Consider the following 19,978-nt stretch of genomic DNA (forward strand, 5'->3'; position numbering starts at 1 on the left):
CCTACCAAAGCCCATAAACTAATGGAATTTGGTAGAGATTTTAGGAGATAACCAAGATTAGGTGATGTCATGAGGGTGAGGGTCTGCATGACGGCCTGAGTCAGTATATTAAGAGAAGAAAACCCTGAACTGGCATGCTTACTCTACCTTGTCACGTGTGCCTCCACTATGTTATGGTGACACTTCTCCAGGTCCTGGCTGGAGCCACACTTGTGGACTCACACGTTCCCTCAGCGAACTGAATTTATATATGTTTTTTAAAGAAATATTTAGTTATTTACTTTAGAGAGAGGAAGAGGCAGATAGAAGAATGGGTGCACTGGGGCTCCAGCCACTGCAATCGAACTCCAGATGCATGCTCCACCTTGTGCATCTGGCTTATGTGGGTATTGGTGAATTGAATCTAGGTTCTTAGGCTCCACAGGCAAGTGCCTTAACTGCTAAGTCATTTTTTTTTTCCAGCTCAGTGCTTTTATTTTTAATTAAAACTTTAACTGTTGGTGTTCTGGACCAGCATGGGAATGCACAGGCTATGAGCTGCTTTTTGTGTGTTTGAAAGAGATGGAGGATAAGACGATCAGCACAAAGAGAGTGGAATTACATGATTCCCACCAAGCTGCACTGATGGTCAACAGGTAGGTGATCAAAGTCAAGGACAATTACCAGAGTTACAAAACAGTAAGAGATGTAGAACTTCTTTTTGCTAGGTTGTTAGGTGCTCTCACCTTTTGTGGTAAATAAATAAAAAATACCACCTATGATAGAGAATACCTACCACCCAGTCCTGACGGACATTGAGTGATCGAGTCCTTAGCCCTCATGGAAAGGCCAGTTTTCTGGGAGCTGTCATGATTCCAGCTATCGCATTTGAGTTTCGTGTGTAGCAGACACAGAAGACAGAGACAAAGTAAGAGAGCAGGTTCACTGAGCTCCAGTACCTATTGAAGGAGGAGGGAGGTGCCAGTGTTGGGCAAGGGAGCTTTCAGACAGTAGTGCTAGTTTTACAAAAATCCCTGCTAAACCAACAGGGCACTTGCAAATGAGTGGTGCCTGCTGGAGGAATGTGCATTAGTAGACAAGCTTGTACATCCACCTTTGTTCAATTACTGAGAACCACCCAGAGGAGAACACTGAAAACCGACTCGGACTGCGGCAAGTCCAGCCACTACAGAGAGCAAGGTTGCAATGAGCCCGAGGGCTGTCCCTCTCAGCGCTAAGGAAGAGAGCGAATGACTCCTAATCCAGCCTCAACGCACAGTCACTCCTCTCCAGAACTCTGACAGAGAAGACCACAGCTCCCCTGTCCTACTAACCCAGCCCAAGTATGGGGCAAGTGGGGACTGCCCTTTTGCCAGAGACGCGACCCTAACTCCATTTTACCTGCTGCTTCCTCCTGTGGAAACCGTCATGTAGTTGGTTCCTGACAGAGTCTGGTGCTAGCCTCTGAGATGTGGCCCTAGCCGGCAGGGAGGTCACCCTCCTGCTAGGATTTGTGAAGAGCAAACTGTCTTTTCACTGACAAAACTCATCTCCTCATCTGATGGCTTCACTACATCTAAATAAGAATAAGCCCCATTTAAAGGATAAGCAGAATCTTTTCAGTGAAGCATTGCATTGCCTTCAGAGGATCTGAAGCCAAATCCTGTATCTTCTAAAAGACTGATTCTTTCAACAGCAGAAATAGGTCCAGTACCATGGGAATCATTGGACTCTTACTTACTAACTCATTCAGTACATCAGAATTAGGTAAATATTTACTTGAATAAAAAGGGATGAGCCTACGCTAAGATCACAAAGCCTTCATGGGAGAACCTTATAAGCAGAACTAAGTACAAAGCAAGAAGAAACTTGTAATAGGGAGGCAAAATAAACAGATCTGAGTTGAAAGAGAAGGTGTAGAAGAGAGAGCGGGGGAAAGACAGCATATTATAGTCCCTCAGGGGCCGTCTGTGCACATAGGAGAGTCAGGTCACAATGGAACAGAATGGAAAAAGGCAAGCAGGGAACAGGTATTATAGGGCTGTGCCGTTCATAGTAAGGAGAAAAACTCTATCTTAGGTAGAAGGGAGTTGTTTATAAGGTGTACAGCCTCACCGAAGAGCTTTTGGGGAAACAGTGTGATAGACCAAATCCTAACAACCATCTTTGCAGATGTGAAAATGAGCTAGAGAGGGAAAGAGAGGCTGACCAGAGGCCGTGCTGGGGACCCAGCTGAGAGGAGCTGGCAGACGGGCGTCCTGCAGTGGCAGTGGGGATAAGAAGGAACCAGGCGTGTCGAGGAGCAGCAAGGCACACAGAGCACTGCGAAGGCACACGGGGTGAAGCAGCCTTCAGGACGCTGGCTTAGCACCTGGGTGACCGAGGGGTCACTTATGGATACAGGGCAGACTAGAGAAACAGGTTCAGAGAGAGGAAGGAAGAAGCATGGGAGGCCTGTGAAGAGGAGTCTCCCCAGGGAGGAGGAGGGCCTCTCCTGCTGTGTGAGGAAGGACATGAGAGATGTGTGCAGATGTGATGAAATGCTAACAGGAAGCTGAGGGAGTGTCTACCTGAAAGTCTCTTTTTATCCAATAATAAAAGGCAAGTCATCTGTTGGCAACAAGTACAGGAAATAATGAATGGGAAAAGGGCTTGGGAAAGAGTATCAGACATTGAAATAATTTTCATAAACACTCAACCACACTGACCAGAGAGACCTAACTGCATTCACCAGCCAACTAAGACCAATCGTACACATCTCTCCTGCAGTCATTTTCACAATAGATGCTCCTTATAGCAATCACCTGTATGGATATTTTTCTGACTAGACTAAATAAAGGATCATTAAAAGCCTTGTGGATGTTTTAGAAGTTTTCACTAGTTCAGTGAGCAGTCAGGCCCTGCCGTGAATAAAAGGAATTATGGTGTCATATAATATATGTACTATATTTTCTTTGATTTATTCTGAATGTGAAGAAAATAAGGGATGGAAAAAGTGCCGGGGAAAGAGTAGCAAGCATTTGAAATGGTTTCCATAATCACTTAGCCACACTGGCCAGAGAAACCTGGCTGCATGCACCAGCCAGACAAGACGGGCAGTCACACACGGATCCTGCCGCCGTACAAGTCAGATTGCTCCTGTAAGCCGGAAATTACAGTTACCCGCTCTCTTACTTATGCTTCTCTTTTGATAAGTACCTGACAAAAGTAGATGGAAGCGGGACCTGAGGAGATAAATAACCCATCACACTTCAGCCTGGCTCCAGCTGAAACCACAGAAGAATTGGGGGAATGAGCAAGAGTGCTGCTCTCTCAGTGAAGCTGATCATCAGCACAAGGGTGAAGGACATAGACACTGAGGACACTCAACACCTACCAAACCAGAGATCCAGAGGCTCCTAAGAGCCCATCACTGAAGGAGATGTAAAACACACCCAACATGGCTCAGGCAATTTTGCGGAAGAAGAGTCACAAGTCGGGACATCATACACAGAGACATTGCCTCTCCTGCATAATGGACTGCTGTCCCCACAGTGCATGACCCACAATCCCCACGGGGATGACCTGCATCCCTAACGAGCAGGGTCCCCTCAGAAAAGGGGCAGGGAGGAGAGAAAGGATGGTACCAACATGCATCGTACTAATAAAGATAAATTTTACAAAGTAACTTAAGAAAGGAAGGGTTTAGTCTGTCTCACGGTTGAAGGTGCAGTCTGTCCAGAAGGAAGCCATGGTGGTGAGAGCCGCTGAGCTGTAAGGCAGGAACATGAGGCAGCTGCTCACAGGCAGGCGGCAGGGAGACGAGACGCTGGCGTTTCACTCCCTCCCCGTTCTGTTTTCTGCACCCCCGGCCCACGGAATGAACCTTCCACATTACTGAAAACTCTCCAGAAATGCCCCTAGAAACGCAACTGGAGGTTATCTCCCAGGTGACCACAAATTAACAGGAACATGTAGACTAGGCTAGCCTCTGTGTCTGCGAGGGTCATCTTGATCAAAATAATGCAGTGGGGAGGCTCACCTGCCTTTGTGCTGCCCAGTTCCATGCGCTGAAGTCCTAGACTGCACAAAAGAACAAGCTGGCTGAGCAGCAGGGGTCACCTTCCCTCCCTTCCTTCCTCCTTCCTTCCTTCCTTTCTCCCTCCCTCCCTTCCTTCCTCCCCTCCCTCCCTTCCTTCCTCTCTCCCTTCCTCTTTCCCTCCTTTCCTTCCTTCCTTCCTTCCTTCTTTCCTTCCTTCCTTCCTTCCTTCCTCCTTCCTTCCTTCCTTTCTCCCTCCCTCCCTTCCTTCCTCCCCTCCCTCCCTTCCTTCCTCTCTCCCTTCCTCTTTCCCTCCTTTCCTTCCTTCCTTCCTTCCTTCTCTCCTTCCTTCCTTCCTTCCTCCCCTCCTTCCTTCCTTTCTGATGATGATGTGATAAGCTGGCTTCCTGCTCCTGCTGTGTTTTTCCTGCCACATTGGACTTTACCCTCTGGAACTATAAGTTAAATTAAACCTCTTTCCTTCCCTAAGCTGCTTCTGGTCTGGTATCTTGTCCCAGCAATGAGAAAGCATGTGACAGACAACTCCTTTACAAAAAGGAGGAACAGGGCATAACCCGTAAAAATAGACAGCACAAGACATGAACCCAACAGGACAAAAACAAAATCCTGTGGCTCCATCATTGCACCTGGGGTTTTGATGGTAGCGCCTGGGCTCCGCCAGCCTCAGATGGCCTCACATCTCCCGTTCTGCCACCTGCAGTGCATATAGCCTCTCTCCTCAGCCAGTTCCACTCTGCGCCCGCAGCCTTTCTCATTTGGAATCCTGTAGACTTTGTCACTCCCGTATCCCAGAGTCTCCACTACATCTTAAGGTTTTCCTTCACAACTTCATACGTGGACTCACCAGACCTTTTTGCAGGGAATGCATTTGTGCCACACACTGCCTGGTCTCAGTGGCTTCCTGGAACCTTGGTTCAAGCTTCCATGACCCAGTATCTCTTACAATTTGTATGCCTATAAAACCTGCATCACGTGGCTGACGCTACCAGCTTCTCTTGCCAGCTCAAGTTGTGGTCTAACCCCTTTTCACCCCAGCTGTGGTGCCTCTGTGCAAGCTGGCAGCTCAAAAAATCCGTAAAAATGCTTTCCTAAGTGGTTATTTCAGAGAAAAGAGCTCTGTTAGCTTCCATGCCTTCCTTGGCGCAGGTTATTTCCTTTTAAACAAGTTTGCATCTTCCTCGAGTGGAGCCTTTGGTGGGAGGCATTTTGCCTTCAGGGTGCCTCTCCCATTACAGTAGGGCAGAACACGATGTTTCTCCTTAATGGTACTGATCTCTTTAGCAATCATAGCTGTTTCCTCTGCACCTGCCTTACATCCAAGTTTAAATTTGTTCATGGTCCTTTGCTCACTAAACTGAACACACTTCAGATTTTTCCATTCCGTGTGCCACCCTCTCGCTTTCAGGATTAATAGCAGTGAACAGTAGCCATGACACAGCCTGAATAATTTCTTGTCTTGGAAATTCCTCAGTTAAACAAATTAGTCCATAGTTTGTGAGTTCATCCTCACTGGGAAGAATGTAGCCAAATTCATTGCCAAACTGTAACATGAACGGCCTCTAGCCAACTTGCTGATAGAGGTCTTGTTCCCCACTGGAACGTCACAACCCAGGCCTCTGCTGTCCACATTTCTTTTGGTACACTGGTCTTCCAAACACCCACCAAATGCCCATTAAGGTCTGATTTTGGCATTCCAGGGCCTCTTTCAACACAGCTCCATACTGTTCCACATTTCTCTCACAAACCTATTTCAAAGGCCTAGAAACACAAGCACATGCTTTCCACAGAAAAGACCCCACTCTCAATAACAATTTTCTGGATTGGTTACTTTTTTAAATGCTGTGACAAAATATTTACAAAAGTAGCTTAAGAAAAGAAGAGTCTATGGGCTGGAGAGATGGCTTAATGGTTAAGCGCTTGCCTGTGAAGCCTAAGGACCCCAGTTCAAGGCTCGATTTCCCAGGACCCACATTAGCCAAATGCACAAGGGGGCGCACACCTCTGAAGTTCGTTTGCAGTGTCTGGAGCGCCCACTCTCCTCTCTCTTTCTCTCTCTTTCTCTCTGTCTGCCTCTTTCTCTCTCTGTCTGTCACTCTCAAATAAATAGATAAAAATAAACAAAACAAAAAAAAGTTTAAAAAAAGGAAAGAAAGGTCTATTCTGGTTTATATTTTGAGAATACAGTCTCATGATGGGGAAGGCATGGCAAGGGGAATGGTTCTAGCTCCAATGACAGGAGCATGCCGCAGCTGGCCAGCTGGCCACATTGTGCTCACGGGGTGGAGCAGAGAGACTCCATGAGCTCTCCCGTCCTCATTTAGTGCAGGACCCCAGCACATGGAATGGTGCTCCCACATTCAGGGGGAGAGTTGCAGTCAGGGTGTCACTGCTGGCAGAAATCATCTGACCAAGAGCAGCTTTGGAAGGGAAAAGGGGGCTATTTTGGCTTATAAACTCGAGGGGAAGCTCCATGATAGCAGGGAAAGTGATGGCATGAGCAGAGGGTGGACATCACCCCCTGGCCAGTATCAGGTGAACAATAGCAACAGAAGACTGCGCCAAACACTGGCAAGGGGAAACTGGCTACAACACCCATAAGCCTGACCCTAACAAAACACTGCCTCCAGGAGGTTTTAATTCCTAAAATTCTATCAGCTGAGAACCTAGCATTCAGAACACCTAAGTGTATGGGGGACATCTGAATCAAACCACCATAGGGAGTCTTCCGACCTCAGTTAAATCTTTCCAGAAATGTCTCTATAAATACCCTGAGAGGTTTGTCTCCTAAATGATTCCAAATCCTGTCTCTGCATAGGTGGAAACAACCCTATGCTACTTAAGGAGGACTTGCTGTGAAGAGCTTAGGGAGGGGCCAAAGACAGAATCTTCCTCCTTTAATAAGACAAAAAGTAGTTATCACTAGGATGCCTCTTTTACCTCTTTCTGTGAAAAAAAAAAAAAGACTTAAAAATATAAGAAAAGGGCTAGGTATGGTGGTGAACACCTTTAGTCCCAGCACTTGGGAGGCAAAGGTAGGAGGATTGCCATGGGTTCAAGGACACCCTGAGACCACATAGTGAATTCCAGGTCAGTGTGGGCTAAAGCGAGACCCTATCTCAAAAAAAAATATTGAGAAAAGGTCTTGAGAGATGACTCAGTGCTTAAGAAACGTGCCAGCAACGTGTCATGACGCCAGGTTGGATTCCCGGGTACCCATGTAAAGCCAGATGTACGAAGTGGAACATGCATCTGCAGTTCATTTGCAGTGGCCCTGCTGTGCCCATTCTCTCTCTATCGCTATCCTCTCTCTCCCTCCCTCCCTCCCTTCCCTCTTGTACTTTAAGGATGGGAGTGATTTGGGGACTGAGGACATGGCTCATTTTTTCATAGTGCTTGCCATACAGACAGGAGGGCTTGGGAGCACCAGAGCTCAGTTCCCGAGCACCTGCATAACAGTTAGGTGTGGCCACATCTGCCTGTAGCCCCAGTCCTGCAGGGAGAAGAAACTAGAAAATCTCCCAGGTTCTAAGTTCAGAGGGAAGCTGTGTCTCAAGGAAATCCCAGGTGAACGACAGAGGAGAACATCCAGGGTCCTCCTCAAACCTCCACACACGCATGGAGCATACACAAGCATGCACATACACACCACACACACACACACACACACACACACGCATGGAGCATACACAAGCATGCACACACACACACACACACGCACACATGCACGCACCCCAAACAACACATAATCATGATGCAAAAAAAGTGATTTAAAGAAACAATATACAATCCAAGGAGGGAAACATTTTATAAGCGTTCAGGGCCATTTTAAGCTGTATGATCCCTCTACTCCTCCATGATTGGACCTTGAAATAAACACACACATGCACACACACACGCACACACACACATCAACCTTGAGAATGAATACTGAAAGAATGACTGCGCTGCAAATGGCTGAGTGTCAATAAACAGTCACCAGGTTTTATTTCATTTGGCTGAATTCAATTTTTTTTTTTGTTTTACTTTTTTTCAAGGGAGAGTCTCCCTCTAGCCCCGGCTGACCTGGCATTCACTCTGTAGTCTCAGGCTGGCCTTGAACTCACAGCGATCTCCTCCTACCTCTGCCTCCCAAGTGCCGAGAGCAATGGCTTTTGCCACCACACCCTCCACTGAATTTAATTTTAACAGTGCTTTCAGAATCATATTCCAACTTGGTGTGTACATGTAAGGAAAGTAAAATAATTTTGAGAAATAATTTTTGTAAAGCTGCTGATTAGTAGTTAGAAGATTTATTCAAGATTTAGTTTTTCAGAAAGAATGCCATGCCTTCTGACTAAACAAAATCTTTGTTTCTTTATTAATTTAATTTAATTATTTGAAAGAGAGAGAGAAAAGAGGCAGAGAGAGAGAGATAGAGAATAGGTGTGCCAGAGCCTCCAGCCACTGCAAACAAACTCCAGATGTATGCGCCACCTTGTGCATCTGGCTTATATGGGACCTGGGGAATCGAACCAAGGTCCTTTGGCTTTGCAAACAAATGCCTTAACTGCTAAGCCATCTCTCTAGCCCTAAACAAAAATCTTTGAGCTAGACTAGTAATTCATCCCCCTGATCTCCAACTACCTACAAGTCACAATCCAAAAAACTAAATTTGGCCACCTATCAAATTTCAGTTATTACGTAGTTTTCTTAACTTTATAATTATAATGAATGTTAATATTTATAATTTAATAATTTACAGCTTTCTGTTGGCAGGTATAACCATTAGCTTTATTTTCTGTTGTTTCCCTCTTTTGTATTCTTGTCCTTTTGTCATTATTTTTCTGTCATGACATTAACTCTGTGAAGGAGGTTATGACAAATTCGTCAACATGCAAAGCCATCTGCCTGCATTTCCCTAGACCCGATAAATAAACAAATTCCAGAATCACAGAAAACACTACTGGTCCACACCTTCTTAGATCATCAGCTTTTGGTTGCATTTGTTTTTACTCATAATGTTGTGACAAGCTCCAGGCAATGAGTCACACTTCCTTCAAAGCCAAGACCTATTACTGGGTATTTGCAGATAAATACTGCAGAGCTTTAAGAATAGATGATTTAGAGATATGCTGCTAGCCACAGTACTGCCCTTCACTCTGGGCAAGTCAGTATTCTTACACTTCATGATTTATCTTCTCCTCCTTGTAGGCCACAGTCAGCTGGCTATAGTTTTGTGACCCTACAACAGCAAGAATAAAATCAAGTCTATAACATTGAGCCAATGCCCATGTTATTGATATAATGTGATCTTACGTTCTTTCCTCTTCGATAAGAATAAGGCTACCCTTTAAGAACAGACCAGGTAAAGGCCTATGCGGCCACTCCCTGAGGTTCGGATGAAGAATCAACACCTTTGAGACTTGCTCCTCCTGTAAACAGCTCCTCAGCCTCACAAGCCACAATTCCAGCCACACCTCCCTTTCTGCACTGAGCTCGTGGCAAGCATAGAGGAGGTCACTGTCAGACTGAATTCAGTCTTCTCCTTGCCGCTCCCATCACTCATTCCCCAATTCTGCATTGAACAATAAAGTAACGGGTCGATGCCAGCACTGTAAGTCAGGAACGCTGAAGCAGTGCATTGGAGTGAAATGCCTACTTGGTAAGAAGGCCAACGCTGAGTACTCCAGGAAATTCAGTTATGTAGGAAAAAGAACATGCCAAGTTTGGGGAAAGTCCTGTAAACAAAAAACAGAAGACAACACTTCAAAATTGAGCAAAATTATTTAAACACAATTAAACTTTTTAAAGCGATTATAATATTTGAGTTATCTGGAGCTGGGGACATGGCTCAGTGGTTAACGTCTCTTGCTGGCCTGAGTCTTCCCTGAGTTTGACTTCCTGGTATTTATGTAAAGCCAGATACACAAAGTGGCACATACGTCTGGAATTTGTTTGCAGCAGCAAGATGCCCTGGCATGCCCATATACCCCTCTTACGCGCATATAAATTTAAAAATGATTTTTTAAAATATTTGAGTTGGGCCGGAGAGATGGCTTAGCGGTTAAGCGCTTGCCTGTGAAGCCTAAGGACCCCAGTTCAAGGCCCAATTCCCCAGGACCCACGTTAGACAGATGCACAAGGGGGTGCACGCATCTGGAGTTCGTTTGCAGTGGCTGGAAGCCCTGGCGCCCCTATTCATTCTCTCTCTCCCTCTTTCTCTCTGTCTCTCTCTCTCTCTCTCTGTCACTCTCAAATAAAAAATAATTTAAAAATTAAAAAAAATATTTGTGTTATCTGTGTAAGGCAGCTCATGTCTATAATATCAGCAGTCAGGAGGCTGAGAGAAGAGTGTTTCTGGGAGTTCAAAGACAGCTTTTGCTACATATGGACTTTGAGGCCAGTCTAGGCTCCAGAGCAATACCTTATTTAAATACACATGTATTTAAATTATTTTGCCCAATATTACTCTTTATTGTATTCTAAATAAAAAGCTAGTACAAAATAAAAACTCTTCTTGAAGATATCAGTAAAAGAATCATGTACAATAAAATAAAAAATAGAAAACTAGGTCAGGTGTGGTGGCGCACGCTTTTAATCCCAGCACTTGTGAGGCTGAGGTAGGAGGATCACCATAAATTCAAGGCCACCCTGAAACTACAGAGTGAATTCCAGATCAACCTGGGCTAAAGTGAAGCTCTACCCTGAAAAAAAAATAGAAAACATCTAAATGTTTCACATTAACAAATGGTTTCAAGAACTAAGGAGGAGGCTCAGTGGGTAAGAATAAGAATGCTTACCACACAAAATGAGGACCTGAAAGGGCCTGATATGACCTGAGTTCAATTACCTAACACCCACATAAATAGCTGGCCACGACTATGCAAACCTGTAACCCACATTCTATGGAGAGCTGAGACTAGAAAATTGCTGGGGCTTACTGTTTAGCCAGTGTAAGCAAAACTGGCAGCTTTGAGTTCAGTGATCGGCTCCATTTTAAGGAAGCACACAGTGAGCAATAGGAGACACCCAGGGCTCTTCTCTGGCCTGGCATGGACGAGCACAAGGCAGGTGCATCTGCACAAACACATCCATACACCACACACACACACACACACACACACACACACACAGCGCGTGCACACATCACCACCACCACCACCACCACCAGCACAATACATGCTGTTCACACACATGCAAAAAAAAAATGCTATCAGTATCCTACAATGCATCCATTCATCGTAATGTTACAATATAGGCATTAAGCTGTTATTAATGAACATAGGTACCATATTTGCACATTTTCTGTTAGTCTGAAATTATATCAAAACAAGATGTTAGCAGTATAAGCTGCCAGATATGAGAATTAAAAATAGAGATAGTCTTACAAAATAACTTTAAGCATAAAAGTATGATACAAAATTGTATACTATGCTGCTATATAATCATGTGGAAAATTATTTGTACATACAAAAAGCTACTTAAAGTTAATATTTGAAAAAAATTATTTAAGTAATGCTGTTCATTAAAAAATATTTCAGCAGGCTGGAGAGATGGCTTAGCAGTTGAATGCTTGCCTGTGAAGCCTATGGACCCTGGTTCTAGGCTCAATTAGCCAGATGCACAAGGGGGCGCACGCATCTGGAGGTCATTTGCAGTGGCTGGAGGCCCTGGGGCACCCATTCTCTCTCTCTCTCTCTCTCTCTCTCTCTCTCTCTCTCTCTCTCTCGCTCTCTCTCTCTCCATCTGTCCCTTTCTCTCTGTCTGTCGCTCTCAAATAAATAAATAAAAAAAAAACAAAAAAATTTTTTAAATATTTCAGGGCTGGGCATGGTGGCACACGCCTTTAATCCCAGCACTTAGGAGGCAGAAGTAGGAGGATCACCGTGAGTTCAAGGCCACCCTGAGACTCCATAGTGAATTCCAAGTCAACCTGGGCTAGAGTGAGACCGTACCTCAAAAAACCAAAATAAAAAAAAATGATTCATTTCACTGAAAAAAATCAATTACGGAATATCAGGCATGACATTCAAAGTTATATAAACATATTTAGACTAAGTAAAGAGGGTCACTGTTGTCTGGATTGTAGATTATATCTTAAAATTTATAAGTAATTGAAAATTTGTTAAACTGAAGTCATGTGATTCATTAGCTACTACCTATCAATGATTTATGAGAAGTGATGCAATTTTAGATTTGAAAGCTCTCTTCAAGACCTCCTAACTTAGCTTCCCATGTTGTCATAAGCACATGAAAACTCACAGAGGAATATGTTTTTGTTTTTTAATTTTCTTTCATTTTTTCTTGTTTTCGCTGTAGTACTGAGAATTGGACCCAGAGCCTCATGCATGTGCTCTCAGGCTAAGCTATGCTGCCCAGCCCGGTATGTTTGTCTGTTTGTTTGTTTTTAATCAGCTACATTATTAGTTGAAAAAAGGCTAACGCTAGAATCCATTTAAATGCTCAGTCTAAGTCTGGAGAGATGGCTCTGCAGTTCAAGTGTTTGCCTACAAAGCTTAAACATATGGGGTTTGATTCCCCAGCACCCACATAAATCCAGATGCACAAAGTGGCACATGCATCTGGAGTTTGTTTGCAATGGCTGGCGACCCTGTTGTGCCCATATTCTCTCTCTCTCTCTCTCTCTGGCTCTCTCTGCATTAAATAAATAAATTATTTTTTTAAAAAACACCCAGTCTAATTCTATTCCACTTCAATTTTTTAGCACTTGTTATTTCACGAAAGCAATCCCAGCATAACTTCCAAATCTGTGTCTTGCTCCACCTCGGCATGTTAGACGCAATGCCCTTCCTCACGCCCTAGCTGTTCTTGCCTCTGTGTTTGCTCTGCCTACAAACACCACCCCAAACCTGCACCCGCTCCGCATTCCACACCCCCGGGCTGCCCTGTCCTGCTGCCCCCTGGTCTTTGAGTAGCAGCACGTGAAGTCTTCTTTCAGAAGACAGTTCTTAGAGCAAGAGGAGGTGGGTCTCAATCCCACGGTTCTGCTTGCTTGCCACCACCCTGGGAACTTGTTTGTGCCCTTCTTGGCATCTCTGCCTCACATTATGAGGGAAAAACAAGACTTGTGAATCACAGGAAGTCTCCATCCATGGCATGGGAAGTCTTTTCTGGCAGCTCTTGGCGTGCTGTGGTTTGGAGGGGAGTGCACGGTATGATACGGAGCAAGCACGCCCTATCTTCCTCAGTGAATAGTGGTCACAACATGCAAAGCAATCACAGGGTTCTGCAAGTTACCTGTCACCTGGAAGCATGTTGCAGAGTGCTACATGTGTGAAATTTGTACTGATGTGTGAGATTCTCTGTTTCTCATTCTGCTTCACGCGTCACGCTATTGGTTCAAGACGATTCCTTCAGACTTGTTCAACAAGTTAGGTTCTAATTACGTGGGATTTCCTCCTTTGGCTTCAGCTCATTTACAAACACTCATCTCACCGAGCAGTCCTTCATTTGAGCGGGGCTCTCCAGGCAGACAGGGGAAGGACCTCTTGGCTCGTCAAGAGGAAAATGTACAGGTAAGCGCTGACTCCGCCTGTGCTGCTGCGGGAGCTTTGCTGCATCTTGCAGTGCGTGAAAATGCATAGAAGTGTAAGAAATGTTGACTGTGTGTAATAGTTTTCCAGGGACTTTGGAACTTTCGGTGAAACTGGAGTGTTGTTTATATAGGATGTGTGATATTTACATTACATGCTTGGGTGCTTCTTTGAATTTTTTTGACGACATGAATAAACCCAAAGAGATAACTTAGCATTACTGCCTATCTTTAAATAGGGAGGTAGTTTTATTTTTTGATGCTTTTCAGTTTTCAAGTGGCAATGTGTGGTTTCTTAAATGTGATCAGTAAAAAATTCCTCTGTTGACTTTAAAGCTTTTTGAAAGTTATGTGTTTTGATTTCTATCACAGCATCATTCCTGGCTACCAAACATCACCTGGACTATACAGTCCTCCCCAAGAAAGCAAAGACAGTTTGTCTCTGTTTTATGAAGACAATGCACACCTCTTGTTATTTTTAAGAAAATTCTTGCTCATGTTTAAGCAAAAAGCATTTGCTTAGTTTCCTCTCTCATTAATGATTATTTTCATACACATTTAAATAAGAGCTAAAAGCTGTGACATAGCGTACCATCAGAGGGTACAGTCTTAGGTAACACAATGAAAATCATTACATAGTGTAATGTTTTTGCAAGTATGTGCATATGAGTATATATGCTGTACATATTTATTTTCTGTGAACTGGTAAGTTCACAACTGGTAAGTTGTGCTGACAGGAGGATCACAATAGGCAACAACAGCATGTACAGGAAAGTACAGCTGAAGTTTTCTTAAATCTCCAGAACACTGGAAGCAATAGAACCAAAAGTCTATCCATACTAAATAGCAAAATTCGGGGTAACATTATGCTTGATGCATCTTGATATAACTATAGACATATATCTCGATATATCTATAGATATATATTTTGAAATATCTATAGATAATTGGAAAGTTGCATGCACTATAAATTTCCAATAATAAAATGAGTTATTTCATATTCATAAATTGGATCTCAGGAAGCAATTAAAAATCTTTGAAGTAGTTTATATGTATTCTCATTTTAGGTGAAAAAATTTACAAAATTGAACTTACTGATCAAATATCAATTTGTAAGGACAAACCTGTTGAAAAATCTAATAGAGACATGAAACACTAAAAATGTCTGTCATATTAAAGTATTGCTAATGAATTATTTTTTTCATTAATCCTTAAAATTCTTTAACCTAATAATAGTCTTTTAGTAAACATTAAGTTTTGAGATATAGGTTGCTGAAACATTTAAGTTTTTTAGACTTTCTGGTTTAAAAATTGACCTGTATATGCAACTGTATGTACATTGACACATTATCCAAAGGAAAAACAGAGACATAAATAAAGCAAATAATGAAAAACGTACAATTTTCATGAATGGAGAAGCTGACGTGCAGCCAGAGCCAGTCTTGCCATTGCAAAAGTACACACCTAGTGCGTTTACACACCTAGTGAGTTTACACACCTAGTGCGTTTACACACCTAGTGCGTTTACACACTTAGTGCGTTTACACACCTAGCGCGTTTACACACCTAGTGCATTTACACACCTAGTGCATTTACACACCTAGTGCATTTACACATCTAGTGCATTTACATACCTAGTGCACTTACACACCTAGTGCATTTACACACCTAGTGCACTTACTCTTTACAGGCCTCACCTGCTGCCAGTGCTTTCCCTTTTTATTAAAGCATCTACGTTTCTCAATGCACTTTTCATTTGTTGGTTGGTTCAGTTTTGGAGAATAAGCTAATCCGAGTTACCATGGTAAGTTGATAAATTTTTGAAAATTGACCTTGTTCATAAATTTGAGAACCCACACTCCATGTGGTCAACTTGAGAAAAAAAATCAGAATTTCCAGGGTGGCACTTTCAAATGGCCTAGGGGATTTTTTTTTTTTTTCAAACCCTAGCTTTTCTCAATCCTTCCATATTCTGATTCAGGTAGGAGAAAGGGAAAGGTATTATATGGCATAATGTTTAGATAATTCCAAAAAATTTTAATCTCATTTTAGAAAAATCTTTGAGGAATTCTGAAATAGCTCTGCTTGAGAACAGGCTTCCGTGGGTTGCTGATGCTTTCATGGTGAGCCTCACCCAGACCTCCGCCTCACTCTCCTCTCTCGAGGTAGAACAGACGACGCCCTCCATGCTTTATCCATATCTCCCAATCTCTGAAGAAGGAAATCCCGCCATAGGCCCAGAGCCTGGGTAGTGGTGTTGTGATACAATCATTACTCACCTGCAGCTCTCTCAGCATTCCAGAACTTCTCTGGTCCACCCAGAGAGTATCCATATCCATTGGGTTACATTAAAAGTGAGGTTTGGTGATAGGAAGGAGGTTTGTAAGCCAAAACACAAAAGATGTAAGGTGAACAAATATATCTCAGTTCAGCGACAGGCAAGTTTTAGCAGAGCACCTTCCACCATAACAAATCTTATTCCAATTTTCTTCTGTTGGTGCTTGTGATATGATTAACTGACAACAGACAAATGCCAAAGCGAATAAGAATGTGTGCCCTACCTTCCAAGAATGCAAACCACATAAAAAATCCATGTGTCAAAAATGGGTTCCAAACTCTGCCTGTTGTTTCTAGTTTTTGAACTGCTATCTTTCAAAATCTGTGGTTAAAATCGTGAATTACTACACAGAGACTATATTTCATCATGGACATTAGATAGGTGGGCACCAGAATATAATTATCAGGCCCAAAATAGTGTGTTTAAAACTCTATGTGGTAGACGTATAGTGTTTGTATCTGTACTGAACATGCACAGACCTTCCCATTATTAACTAAATAATATAATTATATTGTTTTAGATATTAATAATTTAAAAAGCAGGACTGTATAAACCATCTACAAATACTGCTAACAGAAGGGTCTTCAACATCTGTGGATTCTGTCACAGGAACAGGAAACAAGCCCTTGTTAGCTGAATAGGGAGCCAATCACTATTTCCTCATAGAGAACCAGTCACTGTTACCTAAACAGAAAACCAGTCTCCCTCAGATGAGGATGCATGGACCATACAAGTCTGTGCCTATACACCCTGGACCATGTGCTCAAACCAATTCTAACATTTGGCCAGGTTGCTCTGCTGCCTGTCTGGAATGGAGACATGGAAGTGTCATTATGAAGCACAGGAAGGGTAGCTGCAACTGGCCACCAGAATGACATATTTTCTGGCCAGTTCTCTCATGTCCACTCTCAATTTGACCACCAGCAAGCACTCCACCAGAAAGGTTTTTCTTCAAACACATTCAACACTTGTGCTGACTCAATACCTAAGAAGTTAATGGTTGGCGCATCCAAAATAAGTCACAGGTGAGAAATTAAAATATATGTAGTGTCAGGAAAACCTGAAATCAACCAGCCCAATCCCTTAGAAGTTGTTGTTCCAACTAAAAGGATCCCGTTCTCTTCACCAAACACTCACCATGATTTCTGTCTTTAAGAATATTCCTGGGCTGGAGAGATGGCTTAGTGGTTAAGCACTTGCCTGTGAAGCCTAAGGACCCCAGTTAGGTTCAAGGCTCAATTCCCCAGGACCCATGTTAGCCAGATGCACAAAGGGGCGCATGCCTCTGGAGTTCGTTTGCAGTGGCGGGAGGCCCTGGCGCATCCATTTTCTCTCTCTTTCTCTCTCTCTCTGTCTCTCTCTCTACCTCTTTCTCTTTCTGTCTGTTGCTCTCAAATAAAAATAAAAAAAAATTTTAAAAAGAATATTCCTTAGACTTAATGTTGGGATAGATAAAGGCACAATCCCAAGTATAAAATAATTCATTGGGTAACAGTTTAAAAGGATTAGAAATAAATATTTGTAGTGATGAATAATTCAGTGCAATAATTCAGATATGTATGTTATCTGTTAGAGGTGTGAATGAATATATTTTCGATTAATAAAAAGATAAGTGAATTCAGGGTTCAGATGGGGATCATAGGTGAGCTAGGATTCAAATCTGTGGATCGTAACATTGCTTTTTTTTTTTTAACCTACACGTGTTCTTATGCTACTGTTTTGGTTTCTGGGCCACATATCTGCCTGGCTTTAATATTGTAAGAAGTGAATTGAGCTGTAGAAGCTTCTCTTTTCTCTGCTGACGTATCACCACCAGCACAAGGACAAGCCACCCTATCCCCGGTTTTGAAAAGTACTCCCCTTATCTAACTGCCCTTCCTAGTTATTGCTTCATTTTCATCCATTTCTTCAATAAAACTCTCCTAAATCTCTTCTAAATACGGTTTATACCTGCTTTGTCTCAATTTTCTTCTTCAGTTTATTTGATTTTTACTTTATGATTAAACATATCATTCTGAGACACATCACAATAATGTCCAGTTAAAATTAACCTCTCATGTGATATTCTGCAGGACCATTACTATAGATGATGTATTTTATTGCTCAAAAACCTAGAAAGGAGTTTGAATGTCTTTGCCATAAGATAATCATAAATATTTGAGGAGAAACATATGTTTCATTTTAAGTATCATTCAATATATAGATTATCGTGTGTCATATAAAACATATAATTTTGTTTATGTATATATTAAAGTTAAAATAAATAGGGGCTGGAGATATTGCTAAGTGGTTAAGGCACTAGCCTTCAAAGCCTAAGGAACAAGATTCAATTCCCCATTACCCATGTAAGCCAGAAGCACAAAGTGGCACATGCATCTGGAGTTCCTTTTCAGTGGCTACAGGCCATGATGGGCACATTCTCTCCCTCTCTTAAAATAAAATAAAATATGGAGCATCTTTTTAAAAAATTGAAGTTGAAACTCTAAAATAAAGGGGAACTTTATAAAGAGCTTTTAGCATATATTCAAAAAGATGCATATAATATTCATTGATCAATACATTAATGTGTAAGTAAAACTTAATATTCATAACAGAATTACTCTATAAAAACGTAAACAATTAAAGGATAAACAACAGATACAAATCAAATAATGCCTCAGAAAAGGTTATGCAATTATTATGATGGCATTACTTTTGTTCATTCAAAACCTAATTAAATATACATTATTAAGTTCATGAATATAATGCTGAAGCATATAAAATATTAAAACTGAAAGGAATAGTGGTACTGGATCCACTGTATGTAGTCAGCTACAGGACGGGGCAGGGAGACAGATTGGAGATGAAGCGAGTGAATTTTATCTGTAATGTCTTATTTCTTTTATGAAAAAAATACACAAAAGTAGAAAATGTTTTGTCCACTTTGGATGTTGGTACTACATATGTGTTAGATAATAATGCTTATAAAGAGAAGCATAATAACAACCTATGGAATAGTGTCCAGGCCATACAATTTAACGCAAAATAATGGCATTTTTCTGAAGTTGGGCTTAGCTGTATATTTGTACATTAGAATGGGTGTGGTAGCACCAGCCCCATGTCAATAGAACCCGGTCCCTACAGAGTCTCCTGGGAGACATTTAAGTGGGTACTTGTAGTAAGTGCTTTACAATGGACAAAAAAAAAATCCAATGGCTAGTAGCTCTAATAAGCAAAATAAAGGCTTCCTAAGGATGTGAGCATCATATGTTCTGGGTACGTGGTGCCTATTTAAAGGAAACACGTGATCTGATGGGTAACTCTATGATCATATTCTCGCAACTTCCTTCCCTCTCCTTGCCTCTCACCCGTAATCGTCAGCCGGCGGGGCATCTTCCCTTCCCAGTTCTGCATCTCCTGAGCGTATTTCTAAAAACATATGGTTGAGCTTAACTGCATATAAAATTCATATAGATTATCAAACTTACATTTATAAGGAAAGTAGTAGTTTACTCACATTCATAGTTGATTGATATTCCATTTTAACAAGATTCTACAACTTAGGTATCCATTCTTCGGGTAGTTCTCTCACAGTCATAGCTACTTGATATTCCATTTTAAGATTATCCTACAAATCAATATCCACTCTTCTGGTAGTTTGCCCTGGCTCATAATGAAGCACTGAACCTTTCCGAACAGGTTCAACTGTACAAAGTGTATTCTGGGTACTTTTCTACAAATGAATTTTTCTGGAACACATCCTAGGTGCTTGTTTGTAAGCACATATTCTCTCACCTCAGAGAAAGGTCAGAGTGCTGCGGTGACTTTGATGCCATGGCTGGGAAACAGCTCTTCCAGCTCTTCATTGCCGACCCACAAAGTCAGTCTCTGTGCTCATTTTACGTCGCCACCCCAGGACAGCCCATTCCCTCCTTGAAACAAGCTCATCCCTCACACTGCTTCCAAGTACAATTCTTGTCGTTGTTCATGTTTATTTATTTATTTGAGAGCGACAGAGAGAGAAAAAGGCAGATAGATAGAGAGAAAGCCAGGGCCTCCAGCCACTGCAAACGAACTCCAGACGCGTGCGCCCCCTTGCGCATCTGGCTAA

General features: G+C 42.3%; 1 protein-coding gene across 1 annotated transcript in view; it reads left to right on the plus strand.

The window, feature by feature from the left end:
• Positions 1–13,462: 13,462 nt before the first annotated feature.
• LOC101618229 (transmembrane serine protease 11D) overlaps positions 13,463–19,978 on the plus strand; it is a 42,952-nt gene continuing 36,436 nt past the window's right edge. The window contains exon 1 of the mRNA XM_045130346.1: positions 13,463–13,533. Within this exon, the coding sequence (XP_044986281.1) occupies positions 13,526–13,533 (8 nt within the window). The 5' untranslated portion in view covers positions 13,463–13,525. The remainder of the gene's footprint in view (positions 13,534–19,978) is intronic.

Source organism: Jaculus jaculus, chromosome 11 (assembly GCF_020740685.1).
Source record: "Jaculus jaculus isolate mJacJac1 chromosome 11, mJacJac1.mat.Y.cur, whole genome shotgun sequence".
NCBI classification, from domain to species: Eukaryota; Metazoa; Chordata; class Mammalia; order Rodentia; family Dipodidae; genus Jaculus; species Jaculus jaculus.